General features: G+C 39.8%; 1 protein-coding gene across 3 annotated transcripts; it reads left to right on the top strand.

Annotated features, from left to right (window-relative positions):
• On the top strand, nt 1-24,832 carry pkig (protein kinase (cAMP-dependent, catalytic) inhibitor gamma). 3 transcript variants are annotated; one of them, XM_067593240.1, is made up of 3 exons: nt 1-281; nt 22,372-22,553; nt 24,133-24,832. In XM_067593240.1, the coding sequence occupies exons 2-3, from the start codon at nt 22,400-22,402 to the stop codon at nt 24,213-24,215; spliced, it is 237 nt and encodes a 78-aa protein (XP_067449341.1). In that variant the 5' UTR covers nt 1-281; nt 22,372-22,399; the 3' UTR covers nt 24,216-24,832. The 3 variants fall into 3 exon arrangements, with proteins under 3 accessions (XP_067449341.1, XP_067449340.1, XP_067449342.1); XM_067593239.1 differs by lacking the exon at nt 1-281 and adding an exon at nt 11,462-11,645; XM_067593241.1 differs by lacking the exon at nt 1-281 and adding an exon at nt 16,036-16,183.
• Nucleotides 24,833-24,955: the final 123 nt, after the last annotated feature.

Genomic DNA, 24,955 nt, shown 5'->3' with positions numbered 1-24,955 from the left:
GAAGACACAACCTTTCTCTCGTTGCATGCAGACGGTACCCAGAGAAAGAGAGAGAGAGAGAGAGAGATAAGATAATAACACACATCTCGGCTTTTAACACACACTCATCCACCACAGTGGGGTTTTCTTGTAAATTATTTTTATTTACACCAGCCTGCTTCAGTGTTTCGGCTCAGTTCGGCGTGCTGCGATTTTGTCCGAGTGCCAGGAAACTTAACTGGGGATCCATGGTGTTAAATTTCCATTGTAACAAGTGGATATCAGGAGGCGACCGGGCCAAGGTTAGTGCCGCTTTTTTTTTTCTTTTGGGTTGATATTGAAGGCGAAGACGGGTTGTTTTTTTTTCTTAATGTGTATGTGTGTGTGGATGTACATGAATAAAAATGGTCGGGTAGTTCATGTTTTAAACGACCAGCCGCAGGGAGCCGCATAGTCACGAAGCAAAAAAAGAGAGAGAGAGATAGAGAGAGATAGAGAGGGAGAGAGAGGGGGTTTCTACATGATGTTAGTAAAGCATTTTATCCAAACGTTAGACAATACAATGTTTCCTCGTAGAGCCGCTGTGTTACACATTGCAATCTGTCAAACGGCTTTTCCTCTTCGGTGTCAGCTTTTGTCGGATTACATTATGAATGTTAATGATATTCGCATTTTTTTTTCTATCTCTTTCTTCTTCGAGTGTTCCCATTATGCTAGTCGCTCGTGTTGTATTGTGCAGTTTAAAAGACTGGCATGCCTTTCCTTCCCACACATTAGCTGCTGCGTTCACTGTAGCTAATGACAGCCTGGATGGGTTTTTTTTTTTTTTTTTTTTTAAAAACCCTCATCTCTTCTCCTCACTGTGCTTTCTGTTTTTATTTATTTATATTTGCTCTGTCAATGCACCCAGCCAGCCCTTCTGTAAACACAAATCCACTTTTTATTTATTTATTTATTTTTTTATTCCCTCCCTTGGCTTAATGCAATAACAAGACAGTGATGACAGCAGGTTTTCATGCAATAACCTGGCTGCTGAGGGAGCGAAGAAAGGAACATGTCAATCCAGTTTTTCTGGATGTGAATCTTGTAAAATGATATGGCTGAATGGAGATGGTGCTCAGAGATTCAGCAGCAGCAGCAGCAGCAGCAGCAGCAGGCTGGTGGGGAGCAGCAGGCTGGGACCCCCCACTTTGCATGAGTGTTGCTGGGCAGGTGCCAGCGTTACTGGGCATGGACTCTGGTGAAAATAAATACTGGCTTCTTGCCTGCCTGTGGTGGTTTGCTTCACTGTCGACTGGCTGGCTGACTGTAACCAAAACAGTGCTCTCTCCCTCTCTCTCTCTCCCTCTCTCTCTCTCTCTCTCTCTGAGCTCAGTGCACAGTAATCCAGACATGAAAATCTACCATCTGATTAAGTTAAAATAACACAACTTGGCAGCGTTGTACCTAACCACCAGTCTTATACCAGTCTGGTGACAGAAAACAGAACTGGATTGGACCATGTCTTCACAGGGACAAGCATAACAAACTCTCTATGTAATGATCTGGCATTTCACGGTTCAGGGAAACTGTTGCACGTCCCTGGTGATACTTTAAATTCCACATTTGTAAACGAAAGTAGATGACGTGGATGATTCTGCACCTGGAGTTAAAATCTAACACGGAGGAATAAGGCGAGGATTATACGTAAGGCTGCGGCTAACAGTTATTTTTTATTGTTGATTAATCTACTGATAATTATTTATTAATTTGGTCTATAAAATGTCAGAAAATTGTGAAAAATGCCCATCACAATTTCCTAAAGCCCAACGTAATGATGATATTCAGTTTACTATCACACAAGATTAACAAAAATAGCAAATCCTCACCCTTTAGCTTGAAATAGACTTTAACCAATAATCAATTATTATGATATTTGTTGATTATTGTTCTGTTGATGGACTAATTGCTTCAGCGTGAGTAATATACTAAACGCTGTTTGCTTCGAGCAACAGCTGAAGGTGAATCTGTCTGGCCATACTTCAGTACGTGGCAACATAATTCCTGGACAAAACATGGACATTATAAAGCATATAATTATGTTTCTTTTTATAGAAAAATCAATTGTTGCACCAAATTAAGCCACCTGATGAATCTCAGATGATATTTTGTACAATCTGTACAGCCTGATGTCAGCTTTCTCTGGAATAGCTCTCCACTGTCTGTTCTCCTGTCTTTGCACCAGCTAACCAAACATGGTCTGTTATCCTTCAAAATGGCCAACGGGGGGGTGGAGAGCAGCCAGAACAGAGAGCGCAGTGATGCTAGAAACCCCCCCCCCCCCCTTGCTTCTGGAGAGACACATAGGCAGATGCCCCGCTGACCTTGGGCAGATGCCCCCCCCCTGCAGAACCTTCCCTCCTGTGTTTCAATCGTATTTACTAAATCACTGAAAACGTAGAAGAAAATACACACTGCTTGACATTAAGATCACATCTGCTCCTGCTTTGCTATTATGAAGGCTTGTCTTGTTTGTTATGCATCTTCTAGTACAGTGATGATTATCTGCAGTGCTGCATGACCAACACTCTTACTAACACCGTTCTCCTCCTCCAACTCCTTCCGTAAATGGAAGTCATATCTGCTCCTGCTGAGGGCTGCCAACAATAACATGATTACCCTGAGAACATTCGGACCCCTGTATCCCTGCGTTGAGAGCCTGTATTAAGTACACACGGCGGGGGTGTGATGGTTACTGTGTGGCTGTTTCTGTCACTTCTTTTTCAGTTAGTGCTCATCATATTTTTTTTTCCTGCTTGACAGCTTCCTCTACATTCCACTTGTAGTCACACTGAAGGTTAAATGAGATTTCATCAGTATGTAGTACATACTGCATACTTTGAGAACACTGTACGTCAATGGTAATAATCTGAGGCAGCTGGATACGAGGCTTTTTCTGCAATAAGGACGAGACGTTACATGCTTTAGATAAAAATAGCAATCTATTCTCAGAATCGGTTCAAGTGCCTTCTAGATTTCTTTGTAATTATGACCACAATCAGTCGCTTGCCCAGAGACCTTCCCATGTTCAAGTAAACAGGGATCAGAAGACAACAGTCTGTAGCTGAGTCTATAACAGTGATGCGGGGTTTGGATACCATGTGAACACGCTGCCCAGGGTTTATTTTTATATGCTTCCCTCTGTGTAATCATGGGTTTAATGTGTACATATTTCGTGGACAGGGATTTGTCGGTTCAACTGCGTTGACCTCCAACCACATTCTTTGCCCTGTGCACAGAGGACTTAAGCTCCTCTGTTTTTAGCTCCCTGACTTCCCCATGAGGAGAAAATGAGTGCCATCACCCGGCCTGTAGTGTCTCGTGTGACAGACGGGAAGCGCTTTCTGATAAAGCAGACCAGTGCGAGGTTACGCTCAGGTTAGAAGAATTAGATTTAATTCGGTTTATCTACAGTGTGGGCAAACATTTCTGGGGTTAGATGTGCAGTATAAACAATGTGTACACACACAAACAACGCATACGCCATTTCCCTTTACATAAACTGGTATTTATGAGAGGGCTGCAGCTAATGATTATTATTATTCCTTGAAATGTCATTGTCAGAAAGCAGTGCCTGTTATAATGTCTTCAAATGTTTTGTCTGATCAACAGTCCAAAGATATTAATTTTACCATCATGTAAGACGCATAGAAATTTCAAATCCTCCCATTTGAGAAGCTGCAACGACCAAGTGTTTGGCATTTTTCCTCAAAACATGACTGAAATTATTATTTTCAAAAGAGTTGCTGATTAATGTTCTGTGGATCAGCCAATCAATTAATCGGCTCATTGTTGCAGCTCTGATTTATAACTACTTCAGACCACCAGTTTTCTAGAGCCAGTGATAGATGATATGATAAAGTGGAAATGAAAAATAAGGTGAGAGATAGAATCTAAATTATAAAACATTTGTGTAAATCATTAGCCAGTTTCACTCGCTGATTATTTTTTTTGCAGTCTACATATTGATGTGTAATATGTCAATGAAAGAGGCATTTCTAAATTTAATTGAGATTTGTCTGTGATTCATTTTGACGTTCTTTCATCAGAGACATCATTTAATTTCCTTGTGTTAATATTCTTTTTCATTTATCTGTTATTGTGAAGCATTTTGTGAAGTTACCACAGGTTGCTATAAACTAAATCACTGATTATCCGTCAGACATCAAATGGTGATGGAGATATTACCACCTATGATGGTTTACAGGCACATGTAATTAATAAATAATACAGGCGCTATAAATGGCCACAGCCGTGGCTAATGGTCATGTGTTATCACAACTGCTCTGGCATTGTCAGAGAATGTTGGAGATGTGGTACGACTGGTGATATTGCATTTCTTTGGTTATCTTTTCATTTCCAGTTCCTACTGGTGCTGGAGCAGACAGAGGTATTCATATGCAAACAGGTGAATAACATTTATGGCGAACTGTGGGAGTGGAAATGAGGCTTGTGCACATCCTCATAGTTTCAAAATGATTAAGATTTATAAAGCTGAAACATGCGTACACAAGGCTTTAGAAATCTGATGAAAAGAATGCTGGTACATATTTCTATCTATCTGATATTTGATGCATCTGGTCCCTAGAGGCCAGAAAACTGAAGTGAAGAGGTTAAATTCCTTTTCAGACTGAAACTCTGTGTCCTAGGAGGTGACGCAGGTAGTCTACTAATTGCAGGGTTTGCGGTTCGATCCTTGGCTCGTTCTACCTGGCAAGACACTCAACCCCAAATTGCTCCCGATGGTCAGGCCAACACCTTGCGTGGTAGCTCGCTAAAGAGACACTCCACCCAAAATCCTTTTTATTGTGTGACACATTTTCTCCTTATAGATTCAAAAGTGGGTCGTCAAAATGAGTAGTTTGTTTCTTTAAGGAGAACAGGTTTTGCCGTAAAGAAGCAATGGGACTTAAGTACGAGGAGTTGCAGTACGTGAAGATAGAAACACTCTGGGGTTGACCACTTTGACCAATGAAGGAGCAGGAGGCCGACACTCCAACGTGCACAAATAAACAGGGTCGTATTTAAAGATTGAGGTCGAAGCGTAGACTATATTTAACGTTACAGCTTGTGGTTGGCGCCATCTTTTCCATTTGGAACCACGACTTTCCCAATAAGGAGTGCTGGGTGTTGCCTTTCAAACTGAATGCTAGCTTACTGGGAACATCGAGTGGTGCACACCTTGGCTGACGTTAGCTACCTCTAATTGCGCTAACAGAGCAGGTATCGTAATCAAGTCACATTAAACTTACCGAAATATTGTGACAATAGTATTAATCAGTGAGTCTCGGAGCCGGGGAGAGCAGCAGATGTCAATCAACGCCCACACGGCAGACGTCAAAGCTACTATAAGTCTTCAAATCTCATAAACAGAGCAATAACTTCCAAAATGACCATCAGCACACTTATTAGAGGGACTGAATTTAACGATTGAGACCATAATGATTCATTAAAAATGATTATTGACTTAGTATTTGTAGAGAGAAGTGACACTTTTTGAACGGGAGTCAACTGGAGCCAATATCTAGCGGTCGTTGGTGGCATTGCACTTTTTACTTTCCACAGTGCTTGGATAGAAGTAGTGATTTCAACCATATGTCAGTGAAAATATGGGATGTACTGAACGTACGTCTAGATAGCAGAAAAGGCAGGTATGCTCTGGCAGAAATACTCTGAGAAGTTTCAAATCTTTTTCCCTGCTGTGAAACTGGGTCAGCACTGAGATATATTGTAACCAGAGTGAATACAAACTGACCACAGCCAAGGGATCAAACTACCAACTTATTACACCCACTGGGAGTCAGTGCGTCATAATTAAAAGATTGATTTCGGGTGGAGCAGCAATTAAATGTTTAGCAGGGTAGATTGTGTTCAACTTCTAACAAAATTGGCACAGGAAATAAAATATTGACCCAATTTAAATGGTTTTCCACTTAGTCTTTAACCTTGTTATAGACTGGTAACCAGTATGCTGGGATAGGCTTCAGCTTCCCGCAACACTGCACACACTAAGTGGATATAGAAAATGGATGGATAATACACATCCAGCAATCATTTTTTCTATTGTCACTACATTTATAAGACACAAATCTACTTCCTCATGTATTCCCTCTTCCTGATAAATGACATTGTTTGGCGAGGTTGCTCTTCAAAGTGGCAACACATTTGTTTTTCAGCATTAAGCCAGTTGATTTAATGTAACACAGCTGAGTTAGACTCTCTTACTTCAGCTGGGTTGGCCCACAGCATCAGCATAAATTTCACAGATCAGGTCAAAGTGTTGAATAAACAGCGCTTTATATCTATTTGCTGAGAGAATTTTTAATCAAACCTTATTATGTAAATGGTTTCTCATCCATGTGAATTGGTTTGGAAGTAAAATAGATGTGTCCTTTTTTTTTTTTTTTTGGCGTGGCAGGTCAGTGAAAGATGATTTGATGAGAATCTATCTGCATGGGAAAAAAAAGAAAATGAAAATGAGCTGTAATTATTTTAGATGAAGTGGCCTGTTTTTAAAAACCCATGCGGTGTGAATAAAGCGCTAATATCTTTTGAACTTTAAAAGTGATGAGACAGAAAAACGCTCAAGGGTAAAAGGAACAACATGACCTTCGATGTGCGGCTCACGGATCTGCTTTATGTTTTAATTTCGTTCACCTTGAGGATTCTCCCGGCTCGGTCTGCTTTAAAATATTTGATTGTTCTTCTGAAAAGGTTTTCATCCAAATCCCAGAGGAAGTGGACTGATGAGACATGTTAATAGGAGGCAGCTCACAGGAACTAGAGAGCAAATTATTGACATTAAAACTCACTTGACAGTGATATATTAAAAGCATATCCCATTTCCCATGTAGTTGCCAGAGGAAATCCTAATTCATCTAATGTATTTTAAATAAGACAAATACAGTAGGTTGTTATTGTTTAATGGTGCATGATGGATGAATGCTATTCAACAGAAGGCTTTACTCAGGCTTGTTCTGTATGCCGATGTGAATGATGTGATGATTATGTAGGTCTAAAGGCAAAGTTCAACGATTGCCTCTGCCCTTGTTGTGTTTACTCATGGGGAAGGTTAGGTATGCGCCTTTTTTTTTTTTGTCCCCTTCAAACTCAGCGAATCGAACCGCATGACGCCCACATCCTCTTAGACTAGTGGGAGAAAAGTGTGATGATGCAGCTGAGTGGAATTACTTGGCAAACCTCAGACGCAGCGAGGCCGTCGGTACAGGTGAGAGAGGAACCACTACTGTGTTTTTTGTTTTTTTTTTCACCTTCAAATTACTTTAAATGCAGCGTGACAAGCAGTTGTTGGCTGAAGTAATCAGGTTTCAAGCTTTGTAAGTGAGAAGTCTCGAGCTGAATGCGGTTTTTGTTGTGTTTTTTATTTTATTAGCGAGCATATGGGCGGGTTGAGGGAGCTGTGGGTGAAATCTCTCTTAACAGGTGGTGCAGAGAGAGAGAAGTAGCCCGCAACCAAATCATATATTATTACAAATTAGCTAAGTGGTTATGCGCTGCAGCGTAGCCAAAGAGGACATATTATGTTTCTCGAGTTCTCAAAAAAACAAATAATGAAAACACCAGTAAGGGATATTGCCTTATTTAGCAAACACAATAAACATGCATTCCTTCTCTGCAGCTCCCTTCCTCCTTCTTTTCCCTTTCATCATCCTCACCCTTTCTCTTCCTCATCTACTTTCCATCCATTCCTCCTCCTCGCACTCGTCATCCTCTCCATGTTTTTTTTTTTTCCATACATCCCTCGCCCTCTCTTCTCCTATCCTCCGTCCTCTTCTTTTTCGTCCGCTCAAGGGTTCTTGTTCAGCCACCCCGCGTGTGTGTGTGTGAGTGCATAGAGAGAGCCTGGGAAAAGATAGGACATAAACAACACAGGCAAACAAACCACCTGCTTCCTGCCGAAGTCTCGTGTTGTTAAATGTGTGGACAGAAATAGAACCGGGTAACCTTGCAGTAGAGTCAGAATAGATAAAATGGGCAGTGGGAGGAAAATCACCGACCAACACGGCAGTTATTCATACACGGAGCATCACCGTGTATCTCTGTGTGTTTTTAGAAGAGGAAACATCTGAGGAATTATGGGAATGGAGATACTAGAGGTTATACTGAGACAATCAGGCCAGGAGTTGCCATTAATAAAATATTACTATATGACTTTATTTCATTTGAATCTTAATCACACAATGCTATGTGATTGGATCAAGCAACAGCAACTGATGACTATTTCTTCAATTAGTTGTTTAGTCTATTAAATGTAAAAAACAATGTCCATCACATGTAGAGCTGAAAGAATTAGTAAAAGTGATTAGTTAGAAAATGTATTGGCAACAAGCTTCATAATTAATTAATCATTTAAATCTTTTTGTTTGACCCTTTGTACCAGAGGGATGCAGTTTATTTCAAAATTCAACAACAAACTGATCTACTAACAAGTACTGTGTGTGTGTATCCAAAGCCTGATATATCTGATTCCTATATATTATTAGACATGTCAATGAGCCACAATGTTGCACTGGGTGACATGATCCTTCACCACAAAGATTACAGTCTTACTTTGTTTAGAAATAGCTTCAAAGACTAATAACAGCGATCACGTTTTCAGTCTCAGGAGAGTAGTTCTGTGTAAGGCAGACGCCACTGAGCATGTGCAGGAATTTCGTTTCTTTTTTACAGAGTTTGGCTAGCTTGTTGTGCCTACATAACCCAACCTCTTGACTCTGTACTACACTGTAAATTTCTCAAAGAACTTCAGTGCAAACGTGATCGCTGTTATTAATCTTTGGAGCCGTTTCTAAGCAAATTAGCTTGATTGTAATCTTTGTAATGAAGGAAGATGTCACTCAGTGCAGCAGTGTGGCTCACTCACGTGTTTTTAAAGGCCCCATTAAAACAGAAGTTAGAGTGAAGTTTAGCTTCTGTGCTGTGACGTATTTCCCAGTGAAACAGAATATTTGAGTTGTGTACAGTTATAAGAGGGATTTAAATGAAATCTTTCGCATTTGATTGGACTGCTAAAAAGTGGGCGGGGCTTAGAGTTTAGCACGATATAGAGCTGCAGAGGACTGTTGGCTCCACACACACACCTCCCTCACCTGTTGTCAGATCAGGAGGAGGAAGAGGGAGAGATGAATGAATTAGACGTCAGCCACATTGTTTTGGAAATGAAAAACACACATCTCTTCCTGTCTCTCTCCATATTGCCCTGTTAGCTACTATGACCCACAAACGGTGAAGTGCAGTTTTATATGATGGGTGTGGCTGGCTGCTTGCCCAAAGTCACATCTGATTGGATGAAGTTTTGTAAACGCCTTTGATTTAGTGCTGTCAATCTTCCTCTATAATCCAATTCCAATTTTCATTCCTTATTATTTTTAATATTTGAATTATATTCAAAATTTTAATGCTCAAATTTAGCTTGTTATTAATATTTACTATGTACCGATACACTGTATACACAGGCTTATGCTTTGCCAATGCTACTGTCAGCATGTGGTTGTTATACGTTCTGTCCACTAGGGGGCATCTCAACATTACCAGTAAACAGGTGCTAGCTTTCTTGCTAAGTAATAATTAAGCTAAGGCAAAAAATGTATGATGTTAATTAAAATATAAATATTAAATAAGCTTTTATCGTACTGGATCATAGTAATATAACTACGCACTAAGCTAAAAAATAAATAAATCCACGTCAGTATGTGCTTATTTACACCAATAGGTGACGTGGTATTTGTGTCGGGACGCACTGCAGCCCTAATGATCACCCTGAACTGCAGCTGCAGCACTGATCACTCAGGCTTAAGTCTTTTACTGTGGATGTGCTTTTTAAAAAATTTTCCATTTGTTGATGGAAATCTAAACACTTTCCACACATCGCTTCTTAAATGGTCAGGGGCAATGATCTCTGTGGGTGCGTCGCTCTCTGCCATTCCTGATATGGCAATGTTAGAGGTTGACGGTCGCACATTGAATATGAGATTGTGATTCAGTCAGACTGAGAGAACTTTATTATTCATCAGACATGACAAAAGCATTTCGCTTTCACATGTCAGTAAGTTAGCACAACACATTAAAAAAAAAAGTAAAACATACACATTCAAACAGTGAATTCAGCATTTGATTAGTATTCATTTCTTTACTGTTTGATTCATATTCGACTCCTGAGATTTGTTCCCACAGCCCTACCCCCAGTGCAGGATGAGTCATCAAACATTTGAAACCGTTTCACAGGAAGAGAAGAAACAGGGATTCTCATATAATAAAACTCTTTTTGACATATTTTGGCATATAAAAAGAGATAAATGAAGAATTAACACAGATTAAGATTAAAATTTGGAAAATGTTTTTTACATTTCTTTTGTAAGAAGAGTTTTTAAGAGTTTTTAGACAACAATGGAGGTCTACAGCACAGAGGAATAAAGATATAGTATATCAGGCTTTGGATACAAATCATTGTTGGTTTGGCTTTGCCCAACAATTATTCACCCTATTGATAAATCTGCAGATTGGTTTGTTTTGTTTTTCAATCCTTTGATCTATAAAATATCCGAAAATAGTAATACATCTTGCAACATGACATGACCATCTAACAGTCCAACACCCAAAGATATTTAATCTACAGTCATATAAAATGAGTAATTTTCAAGTCTGATGAGCTTGAACTAGAGAATATTTAGCAATTTTCTTTAAAAAAAAAAAAAAAAAGACTTCAGCAATGAATTAATCATGAAAACTGCAATTCATTTTCTATCAGTTTCTCTCAGCTTTAACTAAAATGATTAAAACACAATATTAAAATGGTAACATCTCAGAGTTAAGTGAATTGAATACCAAGCCAAGAACAGACATAATATTAATACAGCTTTTGTCACAACATTTCTGAAATACTGCCTTTTTAACAGCTCACCACTTTTCCAGACACACAGCAGAGTCACTCTCATCTAAATATTTTCAACTTGGACGTAGTACCTTAAGAGTTATAGCCTTAAATTGCTATATCTCTCAGAGCTGCTTTACACAGTCATAAATTAGTGTGTCTTTTTAAGTAAACAAGAGAATAACCGTTGAGAAATGTTTGTCACAGAGTCCATTAATCTCTCCTACTTGTTTTTATTGTGAGCTCCCGTATGAAACATTCCCTTTCTGTGTTAGATCTCGATATTCAGTCATTATAAAAATCTGTTTCTCGCGACACATTTGTTTTTGTAACAACACTGCCTGTGACGAGTCTCCAGATTTGATGAGAATCTGAACAAACAGTCGCTGTGCCTTTCTGGAAATGGAGATGTGAGGGTTTTTTTTTTTTTTTGAAATCGCGGCCTCATTTTGGAGTCCGGTTGAAGCACCTGCTCCTGACTCAGCTGTGACTCATGGGTGGTTGATGAGGCTCAGTCACACCCATCTTATTCACACAAACAAACACAAACCAGGGGATTCCCTACAGCCCAAGGCAGGACGTGCTGCTACAGAAGTCTCAGTCAGATACGTCTGGCTGTCTGAAGACTTGAAACTTTCAGTGGCTGAGAAGCATTAATTGATCGCTGCTCATTGGCAGTTTCTGGGCCACAAGGACACACACACACACAGGACATGCTGTACATACAACACCTCTGGTAATGTAACCTTTCATGACATGGATATCCGATCCTGTTACTTTGGTCTGTATTGTGTGAAGATATAGCAATATTATAATGCACTGGCTCTCAAAGTGGTATTGATTGGCCCAGCTGTTGCTAAGTGAGCTCTGCTAACAAAAGGGAACATGGCAGTAGAAGTATTGTCTGTCTCGTCAGTGGTGTTTATCGTGCTCCTCTGCCATCTGTTTAACAGATGAGACGACTTAGAAGATTAACAAAATCAATTTAAGTGCAAGTCTGTATACGGACGGTTTGGGTTTCCAGTTTGTGCTTAGTAGTATCACTGAGTGGAGATCTGCCTGCTTTAATTACACATGTTTAGAAAACAGTTTTTATCAGTTTTTTTAAATTCTTTTTCAGCTGCAGCAGGAAGTGTAGTTTGTGTTTGGTGAACTAACTGGAAGGCATGACGGGCTTCCTGTGCAGTGGCTGGTCATGTGAATGTGATTTGGGTGGAATCACTCGGTGATTCATTTAGGGTGCCCTTTATCCAATAATCCTTCACTACTGGGTATATGGCAAGTGGAATCAAGCTCTATACAGGCTGTGTTACACCAGTACATAACAGCTGGTCATTTCTACACTTCAGTTTTTATACGGATTAAACAAACAAGATATAATGTGTTAATTAGTGAGCTGTAGAGGTGCTGGTAGGTGGATTTTGTTACCTTTGGATAGAGCTAGGCTAACTGTTTCCACCAGTTTCCAGTCTTTGTGCTAAGCTACTGTCTTCTGGCTGTAGCTTCACATCTAACAGACAGACCTGAGAGTGGTATCGATAATCTTATTTAGCTCTTGGCAAGAAAGTGAATAAATGTATTTCCCAACTTTAACTCCATAACATAAATCTTGTTATGGTGATTGCTCTGCTTGAAAGCGTATCATGTGGCCTTACAGAACAGGAAGTGTTTATTTCTAAGTCCTGATGAAACCATTTTGAAAACAAACTTTTATATATGTATATAAAATTTGTATTTGCAAATCAAGAAAACTTTTCTCTCCTTTGATATTCAGATTAAATTTATTCAGCCATGCTAGCGGCTCTGTGAGGCTGTAGGTCTTTGAGCTAAATGCTAACATGCTAACATTTACAATGCTGATAACACCCTGATGTTTAGCAGGTATTATGTTTCGGTATACTATGTTCACCATCTTAGTTTAGGGTGTTAGCATGCTAACATTTGCTAATTAGCATCGAACACAAAGTAAAGCTGTGGCTCATGGGAATGTCATTAGTTTTGCATGTTTTTGGTCGTAAACCAAAGTACTGGACAACTCTGAATGGTGGTACCTGAAAAGTTAAGGGATCACCAAAGTTCTTATCATTGCTGAGGGGAACAATCTCAAAATTTCAGTGTAATTAATTGAACAGTCGTTGAGACATTTCACTTAAAACATGAACTCATGGTGATGTCAGGGGATCAACAAAGTCAGTAGGATTAATCCTCCTGGGACCATGAATGTCTCTACAAAATTTCATTGCAGTCCAACAATAGTTCCAATAGTTATTGAGATATTTCAGTCTGACATTGCCCTCCCTTCAGCCACATTCTGCTAATGTGGTTAAAAATTAACAGAAAAATGGTTTGGTGTATTCTCAACTGGTTCCTTTCATATCTTACTGGTCTCTCAGTAGATACAGAGACACTCATCCACTCATCTACTTTCTGCTTTACTCAAAGGTCCCATCTTCATACTACTGTTCGCTATCAGTATGCTTACTGACATCATTCACAGGCCCTTCAAGCTCCTGTAGTGTGCTTCAGCCTTACCTTGGTAATCTCTTACATAATGATAACCCTGCTGTTAAACACATCAGGGTGCGTTTTTTTTTTTAAACTCAAACAGTCTTGATGATTAAATTGAGACTTAGACAATACAATATTCTCCGACTGAGAACCGTCCGCAAAAGGAAACCTCTATATATTTTACCCAATGTCTGCAATTAGTCCAGAATTCAACCACACAACAGCTATTATCTTAATCTAAGGTGTGACTGTGTTGTTTTAGCTTTACTTCACAGTGACTGTGAGGGACGTCCAGCAGTAATAAGTGACCTGACGTGGACCGGGCTTGTTGTTTAGTGTTTCCAGTCGTCCAAGAGGCCTCAACAGTTCTTTTTACTGCTGATATGCTGATGGTCATTCAGAGGATGAGCAGTGAATCACTGATCAACAGGGAACCTGGAGAACAAAGTCAAGAAAGCCTTCTGTACACAGATACTTAACCACATAGTTTACCTTTGAAGTTTATAATTGATTTTTGCTGCTCTAGAACATCACCGCATCTTTAACCTTCTAATCCTCTACAAGCCAGTCGCAACCTGAAGTTTCTACTGGTGAAAACTTTCTGCAAGAACTGTGGAGAATAACAGCCTGAAGAGGTCAAACTTGATTCTTCAGTGTCTGATTTGATATTTTTACTTAGTTTTCTATTGGGACTTTAAGAGTTCCATCATTTGGTGTTCATTTTATAAACTGCACATCAGAGCTACAAATAGATTAATCGTCTGGCAGATCGGCAGAAAATTAATCAGCAATGATTTTAAAAATCCTCTGGTTCCAGCTTTTCAAATGTGAGGATATTATCTCATTTCTCTGTTTTATGTTGGACAAAACAAGATGTTTGAAGACATTATCTTGAGCTCTGGGACAGTTTTCTGTTACATTTTGACATTTTTAGACTAAACAATTAATTGATCGATTAAAAAACCTATTTGGTAGATTAATCAGTAATGAGAATAATCATGAAATTACAGCCCTAAATTTAAGCAAAATGGTTCCAGGTTCTGACATGTGAATGACTTCTGGTTTTCATTGTCCTCTATGATTGAATATCTTTGGGTTTTGGTTTGTTGGATGGACAAAAATGTTTTTATGATGTCACTGTAGGCTCAGAGAACTTGTGATTGCATTTTTTTTTGCTATTTGTAGACATTCTATAGACCAAATAATACATCTTTTCATCAAGAAAATAATCTGCAAATTACAATGACCCTGACCCCTTTATTTTTCTTGCCTTTAAGCTGTTTTATAACTAAATGTCTGCAGACGACCCAACTGTAGTCCAATTTCATATCTGTTGTGCTGTTTTAGCTTTAGTGCCGAAACGATTTGACTGTTAATTCAGTAGTTGATCATTAGAAAATAAACAACTATTTGAATATTTGATGTAGTTTTAAGTTATTTATCAGGTAAAAATACAAAATATTCTCTTGTTCTTGCCTCTTAATGTGAAGATTTGCTTATTTTCTCTGTTGATTCTCACTGTAAAACCATTTTCTGACATCTTACAAACTGAACAACAAATCAATTAATTGAGACAATAATCCACAGATTAAGTGATGCTGAAAATAATTATTTGCAACTCTACTTGGCTTAACATGCCAGCAGTCAATATCAAGAAGTGGGTGTTATTTTTTAAAATGGTGGGTATCTCTTTTTGGATCAGTATTTCTCCAGCACTGATGTCTCATGAGGGACGAATGCAGGGAATTGATCTCTGAAGCGCCCCGAGTTGTGTGAAACGGGGGAACCACAACTCAGCCGCTCTGTATGCCTGCCGTGATAATCTGTCCGAGCTAGATTGATTTTTGATTTCGCTGTAGCTTTCTGAAGAAGCAGCAGCCTCGCCAGAGACTTTTGTTTTATTCATTAGTTCACTCAAGACTTTTCCACAGGATCTGATGCTAATAGCCTTGGTCAGGCTTCTTATCTCCTGTTCCTCGGCTGATTCATAATGCCTTCAGGCGTGGGAGCTCAGTACGCTCATTTAGGATGGCAATTATGTGAGAGTGGCAGTGATCATTCTCAGTATCTCTGCTCAGTGAAAAGGAAATAGAAAATTGCATTGAGTATCCAAACGTTATCAGTGATAATTCTGCATGTCTGACAGAGAAGATGGAAACTTCTTCTGTGACTTAAGAGTAAGACTGAGACTTTAAAGTGTGCGAGAGAGATAGAGAGAGAGAGATGGTAGAGATTTTGAGTGACAGAGATTTGTGTCTTCTTGTCTCCTAAGGCAGGGAAACTTTTCACAGTTCCGGTGTAAATGGCTGATTGTTGAAGCTAGCTCGCTTTTTTTGGCAAGTTGGAATATTCACTTCAACAGGGGAAATAAGGCCCTCACACCCAGCCTGGGTCCCATAAGAAGAGGAAGGATATGGGGGCAGATATATACACCCGAGCTGAATGGACAAGGCTTTTATTTATTTATGAGAGGAAGACCGGAGAGGAACAACAATGCTAATCCCGACAAGGAAATACAGCTCCCTTGTGTTTGAAGTGGGCTCGTTGTCAACCAAACAGCTGCTGACATCATGTGAATAGACAGTGCCCGTACCACATTTGACGGGGGCTGAGAGGCAGCGAGCAAGGAGGGCAAAGAGCTGAGGCACACTAGTGTTACGACGCTCTCAGCGTGTAACGCAGCAGGGTGAATGGATTTGGATGAGTTTGCTTGAAGTAGTCTGCTCGTGGGCTCTATACAGCACATGAAGCAACTCTAATTACTGGGTAAGATTTGTTGTTTTTCATCTTCAGGTTTAGTTTTATCGACTATATTATCAACTACTAATGTTTTTTAGATTCCTTGTTTTGACCACAAGAGCTGTGAGAGTTGAGTATTTGTTTTGTGCTTCGAGATGATGACACATACTTTTGCTTCATTCAAAAACTAGGAGACTTCCTGTGGTTTTATTAGAGCTGAAAAGATTCAGAGATGAATTGATTTAGTTGATCTACAGAAAATGAATCAGCATCTTTTTTAATAGTTAATCGTTTTGGTCGTAATTCAAGGAAAAATGCTATTCATTCACTAGTTTCAGCTTCCCAGTTGTGCTGCTTTTGTCTGTTTTATATCATTGTAAACTGATTATCTTTGGGTTTTGGACTGTTGGTCTGACAAAACAAGACGTTTAAAGACATCATGAGGGACTCTGGGAAACTGGGAAATGTCAAACGATCAACTGGGGGAATAAAGGACACCTTAATCAATCGTGAAAACATTCGTTAGTTACTTACTTTTAAATTTTTTGTCAACTAGATCGCGTCAAACATAAAGGTTCATCTTAAAGCAGGTCAATAGGGCTGCAACTCGATTGATCTGTCGATTGTTTTCTCGATTAATCGATTGTTGTTGGTCCATAAAATCCCAGAAAATAATGAAAAGTGTTGATCACTGTTGCCTGAAGCCCATGATGACGCCCATAAATGTCTTGTTTTGCCTGAACAACAGTTCATAACTTGAAGATATTCAGTTTACTATCATAGAAGACCAAATAAACCAGAAAATATTCACATTTGAGAAGCTGGAATCAGAGAATTTGGACTTTTTTCCTTAATAAATAACTCAAAAAGATTTATTGATAAACAGAATAGTTGGTGATTAATTTAATAGTCGGCAACTATTTAATTAATCGACTGACAGTTAAATAAGCCAACGGAAAACTCTAGTTGCTACGAGAGGCAGATGAAACTCATTCACGTGGAGGCTTTTTGCTTTGTCAATAACTGCAGCAGATTTAGTTGACGGACCAGAAACAAGTGGAGTAGAAGGCTCTAATGGACGTCTCAATCAGCAAAGAAGCCAGTCTTTGTGTGGGTTATTGCAGATAATGTGAGTTTATTACACACAAATCAGGCTTAAAAGGCTCCAGCGGGATAGTAGTGAGCCTGCCTCTCTAATGGGGCCGATGTAAGTGGCTGCTGAGTCATATTCCCTCAGTGATCTCAAAGGCTTTTGTTCCTAATATATTCATGCCAAAGCCTCTCTTGTTGCATGTCACCTCGCCCAATGTGGTCATTGTTGACATTCAGACTCGCCACGAAGAAAGCGCTCTGCCTTCAGCGTTCGCACTAGGATTAGAGCTTTTCATTTGTTTAGATATGATAATGCAGCGTCTTTCTGTCAAAATAGAGGAATTACCAGAATGTGAATTAGGTTGTGTCCCTGAAATAACTTTGTAGAGAGAATCCCCACATTGGAAAACATCCACACTTACAGTACAAGGCAGCGAGGCTAAGCTGAGTTCATCTCATGACCTGAACTGCAGCGATTTTTTTCCCCTTTGAGGATTAAGTTGTTATTGTCTTGAGTGAAAATACACACAGGTGTGACATTTGTCTTCGTGGCAGAGTTTCCAGCTGCAGCTGTGTCAAGTTTCCCTTTGTAAACACACGCTGGCCTTTCACATAAAGACTCCCTTTTTATTAAACTGGGACATGCACTTTAAAAACTGCTATAAGTCATAATTTCTGGAATGTAGTCATGAGATACTGGCGAGATTTCAGTGAGGAAAACTATGACTGATGTGAGGCTGGCACCGGATCTGTGTTATAGGTCAAACTATCGGGCTTTTACAGTATGTCATCTACAAAGAAGACTTTTTTTAGGGTGCTTGTCTGGGTGGAGTTGGAGCTGAATCAATTTATAAGTAAGTCATTTATCAAGAACAACTGCCAAACATTTGTAGCTTTTAGCTTCTCAAATGTGAAGATCTGCTGCTTTCCTCTGGTTTGTATCATTGTAAATTCAATACTGTTTAGTTCTGGACTGTCGGTCAGACAAAGCCTCGGGCTCTAGGAAATTGTGACCAACATATTTCACTATTTTCAAACAATATACTGTGAAGACTAAACGAACTAATCAAAAATGAAATGTATTTGTTAGTGGCAGCCTTAGATGGAGGACATGATTATTCTGTTATTCCAACCGATTTAACAAGAGCTGTAATCAGTTTAGTTGCTTGTTACGCAGAAGGTCATTGGTGTCTTTAGCAGATCGTTTGCTTCAGTCACTTTACATGTTCATTTGCATTACACAAATCACAGCAGGTGAACAACAACAACAACAATCTACACGGCTTCAGTGAGTCAGTCGAGCGAGCGAGAGCTACAAAAACAGGTTCATCATCTCAGCGTGGTCTGTGCGTATCAGGGATAAAGTGATTTTTAAAACGCAGCGCCATTAAACGGCCTCTACCACAGCTGAGACCAGGCAGTTGGGCAGAGAAGAATGTAAACACGTGCCGGAAAGGCAGGAGGCACATCATCATCATCATCATCCTTCCATGGAAACCTGTTAATGATCTCATGGTAGGATTTGATCCACATGCGCAGGCAAGCCGACTAATTAAACATACAAATGGCAATTAGATGGAATTCCCATAAGCCATATAACAATCGGCCCAGTGGAGTAGAAAAAGACAAACATAACACAGCGCAGACACGTAGTCGCTGCTGTACTCGATACACAGTCAGTGCTGGTTGTTTGTGTTGTTGTAGGCAAAGATGGATCTCTCAGTGAAATTGCACTGGTTGTAGGGATGAACGGTTAATTGTTTTTATGTCCAAAGTGTGATTTGAAAGTGAAATTTTCTATTCTCAGGAGCCACAATTCAATAGACATAATTAATATTGCCTTAGTGAGCTATAGAAACTGAAAGTTTAAGCAATACCAGCAATAATAACAACTGTCAGTGATAATTTTACTGAGCTGTAGCTAATTATCATTGGTTCCATGAGACTAACAGTGGAGTCTTCCTCTATAAAAATGATCTATCACCTGACATCAGTTCAGACAGGAGGCTAGCTGGCAGCTCAGTGGTTGTTGAGTGTTAATGAACTGCACAGATGTTAATAAATAGAGGTGCACTTTTGACTGTCATTATTATATTTTAAAGGTGCTTTTTTGTGATTTTCTGTTGTTTTTATTCTGCTATATCAGATGTCTCTTCATCACATACTTCATATATTATAAATTCATCATAGTTTTTTTTTTTTTACCTTGTTCCATGCTGTATTTCTGTAATTTGTCTTCTTCTTCTATTCTGTACGCACAACATCTATTGCACGTCTGGGATCCCTCCTCTGTTGCTCTTCTTGAGATTTCGTCCATATTCTTTTTCCTGTTTTTAAAGGTTTTTTTCAGAGTTTTTTATTATTTGAATGGAGAGTCTAAAGACAGAGGATGTTGTATTACTGTACAGACTGTAAAGCCTCTTGAGGCAAACTTGTGATCGAGCTATACAAATAAAATTGACTTGACTTAACATGTCTACGTTAAACATAGTCAAATATTCAAAACTGCTCCCTGCAAGACAAGAACCAGGGTTTCAACCTGCTCTGAACTCTTTGTTTACAAAATTAACTCCACTTCCTCCTTTTGATGACATCAGATTATTTGCGTATGCCCAAAAACAGTCGTCCATTCTGGAGCCTCTGTTGCTAATGTTGTCCACTCTCATATTTCGGCTCGGATTCAGGCTCGGACATGTACAGATGTAAAGTTTCCGCTTCATGTAATGAACGAGAAAAAGAAGAGAAATCCTACTAGTACGGCTTGTTGACATGGCCTCCCGAGCTGAGGTGCAGCTTCCAGAAGCTGACCAATCAGAACAGAGTGAGCTCATCAGGAGGGCGGGCCTTAAAGAGACAGGAACTAAAACGGCCTGTTTCAGACAGAGGCTGAACTGAGGGGCTGCATTAAGGGTCTGTATAAGATAAATAAGGAGTTTTTTTTTTTTGAACTGCAAATCATGCAAAGATAATCCAGTAGAGCCCCAGAATATAAATATAGACCTAGCAACGCCAGTGTAGCCCGACTGACTTTCAAGGCTGATATTGACATTGGAAAAGTGCACAGCTTACTTCAGTTTCTTGTTTGTTCCCCCTGCCGGAGCTCAACCTGCCAGCTGCTGTCAATCAAACCCAGACACTGACATGCTTCTCCAGCGGCTGAGACAGAAAAGGAGCATTTCTCATATTTCTTCTTCTTCCTTTTTAATAGCAAAAAAACTATCGACAATACATTTTAAAAGTTATTTTTCTCTGTTTTTAGTGCTGCTTCAATGTGTCTGCTTCTATTTATGTACAAACAAGATAAATGTGTGATTATACTTAGTGCAGTCATGTCTTATTTAACACAATGTAGACCACAAGTACAGGCCAAGAGTTTAATTTATAGAAAATTAAAGCACAGTTGCAAAATTGTTCAGAAAGGTTGTAATTAGATATTTTCCTCAAATTGTTCAGCTGGAATTACTAGTAAGTGAAAACCTCAGTTGTTTGAACTTAAGGTTGTTGAAAACGCAGTAGGTGTAATCATGAACCTGCGAGACACTGGTCTGCCGCAGTGATTTGGCTTCCTAATGACTCTACAGCCTGGCTATCTACTGTAGATGACTATCTAACAGGAGGATCACACCACCATCAGCGGCCGGGAATACAGAGTGGCTCTTGTGTTTGGTAGGAGCGCTCAGGGAAATGCCGTCGGCCTAGAACTCAGTGACATTTCCTGAGGTAGTGCTCTTACCTACAGGGGCTTAAAGATTGCCCTTCACTACAAATTTCAATTTCCCAAGCAGTGTCGCCTACATCCCTGAGGCTCCTGACCTCTCAAAGAATGACCCGGTGTGCTTCCTTTTTGGCACAGTGCACGCGTACTGTACATAGGAGAAAGAAAACAATTGTGAGACCTTTTTTTTGAATGATACTAAAAGAATGTGAGCGAAAGCGTTTGGGAACAGACTGGCCCTGGATCAGCGTGTCGTTGCTGTGTCTGCTGCCAGCTCATTTTTATTCCTCTCTCATTCTTTCACTTGTTTCCCTTCAAGACTCCAATCCCCTCATGTTTCTTAAAGATTCATAGCTTAGCTGCTCAGCTGTTCGGTCATGGTTTAATGTTACATGCTTTATCAGAGTCTGTAACTGTAATGTCGTCAGTTATGCTGCTCATACACAGCGGCGTGAACCGGTCAGAGAGGTCGAAGTTATCCGTGCCCGTGTGTGAGAAGGACTGAAGCCGTAGCAGAGGAGCAGCTGTGACGACATTTACAGTGTGTGAAACAGGTTTTTATCTCCTTGCCTTTGAAGCGGAGGACTACTTCCTACTACTACTTTCTTATCTTTTTCTGGTCTTTTCTGGAGCAGTCTTCTTTTTTGTCCTCCTTTTTCTCTGAGGAGTTACCAGCTGTATAGTCTTTTAGAGGTTGGCAGGATCCATGACCTAGTTAAATATGGACTGAGAACAGGAAACAGAAGAGGAATGAATGGCTAATGGGAGCTCGACTCGCTTTCTGGGCCCCACCTCTGCTTGTCTTTTGAATGGTTTCAAGCTCTTTTACTCTGCCTCTCCATATTGATCAGTGCTTTTACCAGCTCTCCATTTTTCTCTAAATCGTTGCTGTGTAAGTACCTCTAGGACAGACAAATGGACTCTAGTGGAGGGCTATGACTATGCATGTGAGAGCCCTGAGAGATTTAGAGCAGCTTTCTGTTTTTCATGATGTAATTAGGACGACCAATTAGCACAGATGTCGCTAGCGCCATTAATCGCCAAGCAGAAATAGAAATGGCAATTATTGACACCTTCATTCTTCTTTTTATGAACTCACTCTCAGCTGTCGGCCTTTCAGGTTGTGGAAGTGCTTCTGAAGTGCCCCCCTTTTCTGCCCACTCTCTCTGTCTGCATTGGTCATCTTCAGTTGCTTCTGAAATAGCTCAGCACAGTGATTTTTTTTTTTTTTAAGTCTCTAGCCGATATTGTGTGTCACGTTGACTCTACTGAAGTAGAAACGCACAGGACACACCGATTAGTCCTCCCACAGGTCCTGCAGACCATTAAAAGAAAGACAGCAAATTGATTTTATGTGCTTCTTGCTACACCTCCATAGCCGCCTGACGTCCTCTCCTCCCTCTGATAGGTGTAATGAGAGCGCTGGTCATGGACAGATGATGGACGTGGAGACGTCGTACTCAGACTTCATCAACTGTGATCGCACAGGCCGCAGGAACGCAGTGCCCGACATCGCAGGTGAGGGGACAGCAGGGGCCAGCACCAGTGAACTCACCAAAGACCTGGCAGAGATGGACTTGAAGGCTGCAGGTCAGTGTACCCGCATCTGAATAATACATGGGGAGAGAGAGGAGAGATTTGTATACATACTGTGTGTACCATACCATATACTACACGCCTGAGTGCACAGAATATGAAAACACAGACAGGTGGTTTTGCTCTGCTTGTGGTCTCAGCGGGATTTGATTGTTTCCTCAGTAAATGAGTCGTAACGGCAGCACAATGACAGATAGTCTTTGCTTCCTCTTCTACCAGCAGAGTGTCAGATTGTTAGGAGGAACATGTCTGAATGTGACGCAAATGTTCTCAGTCTGACCATTGTGTGTTACTGTACATCGTTGTTCTTGCTGACTTCCTTTTTAGTCAAAGATAACTTTCCCATGACATGATAACTAATTTGACCACAATAAATCGACCTACTCTAACGCCGCTGTGGTGGGAAGTTTCAAATTTGGAAAATAATCTCATATCATGCTGACACTATTGCCAGAGGAAGTTGTAGTTCCTTCCTCAGGATTCTCATGAGTGTTTTTCTTTCTTGAGCCTGAAAGCAGATTTATTGCCTGCTGAAAGGAATGCCAAATAACTTTTTAGCTTGATTATATGCTCGATTATAGCTGCAGCAATTACTCGATTAAAGTTTAGATTCACAGTTTTTCAAGTCAGGTGCCCATAGGAACATTGAAACAGGTTTTGCTTGTTGTAATCATCCCTCGTGTTCATACTCACCATTAAGAGATCCCATCATAATGCACCTTTTTAAATGGAGGTGATGGGGGATAAAATCCACAGTCCTCCTTTCATGCAAAAGTATGTTTAAGTTTATCTCCAGCTACTACGAGGCTCCAGCCGTTAAAATTAGTCAAATCAAGTTCATATCTTTTGTGATATGATATCTTTTGTGTGAAGTCTTTGGTGTTTTTAGTACCAATTTCCTTCTTTTTGTTATTATACGTCCACCGCAACTCAACAGGGAAACACAAAGAGGTAATTTTGCACTAAAAAGACAAAAACTTTCCATATTAGTTTCAGATAATCTTTTAAAAACAGTTTTGCACAAAAAGATAACTGTGTATTTTGTTCCACATCGCTTACATTGAAAACACATTTAGAGGGGATCTTTTAATGGTCAGTATGAACAGGAGGAACGATTACATCAAGAAAAACCTTGTTTATAGGGGCACCTGACTATTCTATTAAGACACGTGAACAATTGTGAACCTGTCCATTAATCGATCAGTCGATTGAGAGAAAATGAATCAGCAACTATTTTGAGAATCAAATAATCGTATAAATAATTTTTCAAGCAAGAACGCACAACGTTTGCTGGTCAAAGCTCTCAAATGTGAAAATATGTTGATTTTGTTTGTCTTAAATGACTGTAATTTAATATTTTGGGGGTTTGGACAGTTGGTTGGACAATGTAAGACATATGAGGACGTCACCTTAGACTCCACAATGTTGTGATGTTTTATTGACCAAATGATTAATCTATTAATCAAAAAAAATAATCTGCAGATGAATCAATAATAAAAATAATTGTACTATACACAATGTGTATGTGGTGTAACTGATTTTTGTCCATATTGTCTCACATGTTTTCCTCTAGAAGGAGACCCGGGGGCCTCCCCAGCCCCTGAGGCTGAGGGCTCCACCAGCCAAGATGCCCAAGGAAGCGGAGGCCCATCCTAAACTCATCCGAAGACCGAAGGGGGGCAGAGTCAAGGAGTGATATGTAGATTGGAAGCAAGTGAAAGTGGAGAGATGGAAAAAGGAAAGAGAGAGTGTTTATTGGTTGTCCTAACTGGACACGAGGACACCTTCATTCACTACCAGCTTGTTTGGAGCCTCGGTGGCCCAAATGCACGACTTTTTATTGGATCAGATTGTAACACGGGGAACAGAACAGAGTAGAACTGACAATTGAGATGCTGCTCTTTTGCTTCATACTCTTGTTAGTCATTTATATTCCTGACGTGACAAGAAAGCACAGAAACTTTGGATGTCTGTGGAGATGGACTGAGCTGAACAGAATACATTTATAACACTCGAAACATCGTTCCAGCCTAATATGGAACCGTGTCTTGGAAGACGTATTCATAATCATCTGTTTGTCATTTTCTTTCTATGTATGTGTGTGTGTTTGTGACCCTCTTGTTCTATTTCATTGTCAAGTCTTTTCTTATTTTAGTAAAAAAGCATAGTCGCCATTATACTGTCGTGTATGGACTTCATATTTATTGCTAAATGTTCAGTGATAACTTTGTGATAGCAATTTTCTTTGTGTAATAAAATACTTATGAATCTACTGTAACATTCGTATTTTATGCTTTTAAGCGTAATTAAGCCTTCACAAGAGGCAATTTGCAGGTGTCTGTTGTACTGAACACATCAGGTGAAGGAGCTGTAAAGGTGGTGAGTTCAAGCCAACC

The sequence above is a fragment of the Thunnus thynnus genome, chromosome 6, assembly GCF_963924715.1.
Source record: "Thunnus thynnus chromosome 6, fThuThy2.1, whole genome shotgun sequence".
In the NCBI taxonomy this organism is placed as follows: domain Eukaryota; kingdom Metazoa; phylum Chordata; class Actinopteri; order Scombriformes; family Scombridae; genus Thunnus; species Thunnus thynnus.
Note: the sequence above shows the minus strand (reverse complement) of the source record. Positions and strands in the feature narration are given on the sequence as shown.